The sequence below is a fragment of the Sipha flava genome, unplaced genomic scaffold (genome assembly GCF_003268045.1).
Source record: "Sipha flava isolate LNK unplaced genomic scaffold, YSA_version1 76_pilon_pilon, whole genome shotgun sequence".
In the NCBI taxonomy this organism is placed as follows: Eukaryota; Metazoa; Arthropoda; class Insecta; order Hemiptera; family Aphididae; genus Sipha; species Sipha flava.
Window position 1 is genome coordinate 3,284,816 of NW_020273616.1, and position 2,581 is coordinate 3,287,396.

The following is a 2,581-nucleotide window of genomic DNA, read 5'->3' on the forward strand; positions in this document are numbered from 1 at the left end:
TAGTATTCGCACTCTTACACTATACGATATACGTATACTCGTCGTACGAATTTCAACGGAAAATATGTACGTCTATTACTCGGAGCATGAAAATATCTTATAATATCTTGTTAGTACACAGCTTATTCTCGGCGCACCATTTCGATAGTTTGTCGCACCATCGGGATGACATAAATCGTTCGTTCACACGCATACGTTTTTTTCCAATTCCCTTCGCTCCTTTACCGCCGCGATTACCTACACGTTGTGGCGACGCGGAGCTGTACTCATATGTTTATTTTGGCTTCCATTCAAACGTCAAACGCAACGGCGTTTGTGGGTTTTCGTTTTTTTTTTTTTGTATCCAAGTCCATCCGTGACGTAATATGGTGAACGATTAACACAATCGATCGACCGACACGTTATGGTACCATGTCGATTCGTGGGAAAACACTGCGTAACAGTGTGTGATCGGTGTTCAATCATAGTACCGTATTTGTCCAAGAGCGAATTCATGTGGCAGGATCACGAGAAATATCTTTCTACACACTCCCTGTATACTAATCAACGATGTAGGTTTGGTTTTTACCGAATGCACTGTTTAAACGTATACGAGTATGTCACCGTTATTTCAGACATACGCAATTCGACATAAAACTTTTTTAAAATATTGAGTTTTTCGGATGTTTTTTGATTTTTGAACGCAGCTAAAATGTTGAGACAAGTGACGTCATTGGTGTCAATGTATATTAGGGTTTAGATATTGTATTGTCTTAGAAACGTAATCCATGTTTTAACCGTTGTTTTTTCTTTCAAATCGGTTGATTTGGATTCTTAAGATACGTATCGTAATAATACTTCTTCGTTATTACTATGTTTTACAAGCCAATATTTGTTTCCATCTATCATCGAGACTAAGCTACGAGTATTTTGAGAACATTCGTGACGGAACAACCAATCGATCCTACATGTATGTATGGAAAACGAGCGACACAGTATGTTAGTTGACATAGGAGCGCGCGTTCTTCGCGAAGGGCTGTTTTGGTTTAGATAAGATAATAACTGCGCCTGATAAATACTGCTACTGCTACTGCAACAACACAAATGGAGAACTGCTATCGTTTTCTCTTCTTCTCATTTTTTTTCGCGTCGTACGACGAGAAAAGTTTTTATTTTTCAAATAAAATTTTAAATAAATACGCCTAATTTAATGGTATCCATAAGATTCCGAAGAGCCGATAAGATGCGGTGGCGTGGGACTTATTGTTAATGTACATTTTCACGCGCTCTGTACCAAACACTTTGTGTAAGTTCGTGTTAAGCTCGGCTGTTAATAAGGAGGACTAACGCCCGAAAACACAAAACACAAAAAAAAAAGTCGAGGTACACATTTTTGCGGACTGCCAACCTGCATATTTTATAATCCGACGGGTTTTTTTTTTTTGTATTATTTTTATCTTAATGGGCATCTACCCGTATTTATTTTTTACGGATTAAAAGCTTTTTATTATTTAATCGGGGTTTACCGATCCCTCGCGCGTACTCAACCCGCGCGGTGGCTGCGTTTATTCGCACTGCGAATACTTGTCACGGTTCGTCGTACTTCACTCAACAAAGATTGCCCTCGCATCCTAATTCCGTTCCAATTACCGTCTTTTTACTTTTATTATTATTTTCATTTTTTTTCTTTCCCGTATTGTTCATATATATATTTTTGATCCCCAGACATGGGGATTTTTCCCTGACGGCGCGGCTACGACGGCAACGGCGATGACGATATCCCGTGGGACTCACGAAAACGCACCAAGTACCGCACGCAACGTCAACGAAACGGAGATGGTGAAAAAAAAATAATACGACAGGGCTCGATGAATATTTATAAGTTTTCTCGTGATCTTTGATTTAGCAGCATTTTTTGTAGAGAGAAATATTCCATTCGCATTACGGGGGAGGAATAACGTTCGCGTATAATTCGTTGTGGACCTGCCAATCAATACTGTACGTAACGCGCCACTATTATTGCAGTATTATAATAATACGAGTATGTTAACGGGCTTATCAAAATTCATTGTTCCCTCGCATACCCTCTATATCTTTCGATTGATGAGTCCTTGAAATTAGTTGCTAGTTACCACTCTTGATTTTATTCTACAATATTTGACTGCATTGTATATTAGGTATGCGTAACCGTGAATGTCTAGATCATGCTCGAAACTAATTAAAACAAGATTTACTTAAAGTGTTGATTTCGTTTAGAAACTCAACGTAGAAATATTGATTAAATTGAAGACAGTAATTTTAATAATGAGAAACAGAATATTGTATTTTGAAAACGTCAATTTAACAGAAAAAGCGTTAAAATTAAATAATATTGTTTTTAATTCTTTGTAATTTATAATTATTTATGTTCACTTTGAACGCAACTGTATCGTTTTCCACATGTACTAACATGTGTATATATTTTCTATAGATTTCTGTAATTGCTGACTGATATAACGACCCTGTTAAAAAAAAAACACACAAACATTTTTAAGATATCAAAAAAATGCAAAAATAAAAATAGATATACGGCTCAACAATGTTGAGCCCAAATAACAAAAAA

At 36.6% G+C, this 2,581-nt stretch overlaps 1 protein-coding gene across 2 annotated transcripts in view; it reads right to left on the bottom strand.

Moving 5' to 3' along the window:
* Positions 1-2,275: 2,275 nt before the first annotated feature.
* Positions 2,276-2,581, bottom strand: part of LOC112692807 — a 4,886-nt gene continuing 4,580 nt past the window's right edge. For both annotated transcript variants that reach the window (XM_025567600.1, XM_025567599.1), the window contains one exon: positions 2,276-2,480. In XM_025567600.1, the coding sequence (XP_025423385.1) occupies positions 2,424-2,480 (57 nt within the window). In that variant the 3' untranslated portion in view covers positions 2,276-2,423. The remainder of the gene's footprint in view (positions 2,481-2,581) is intronic.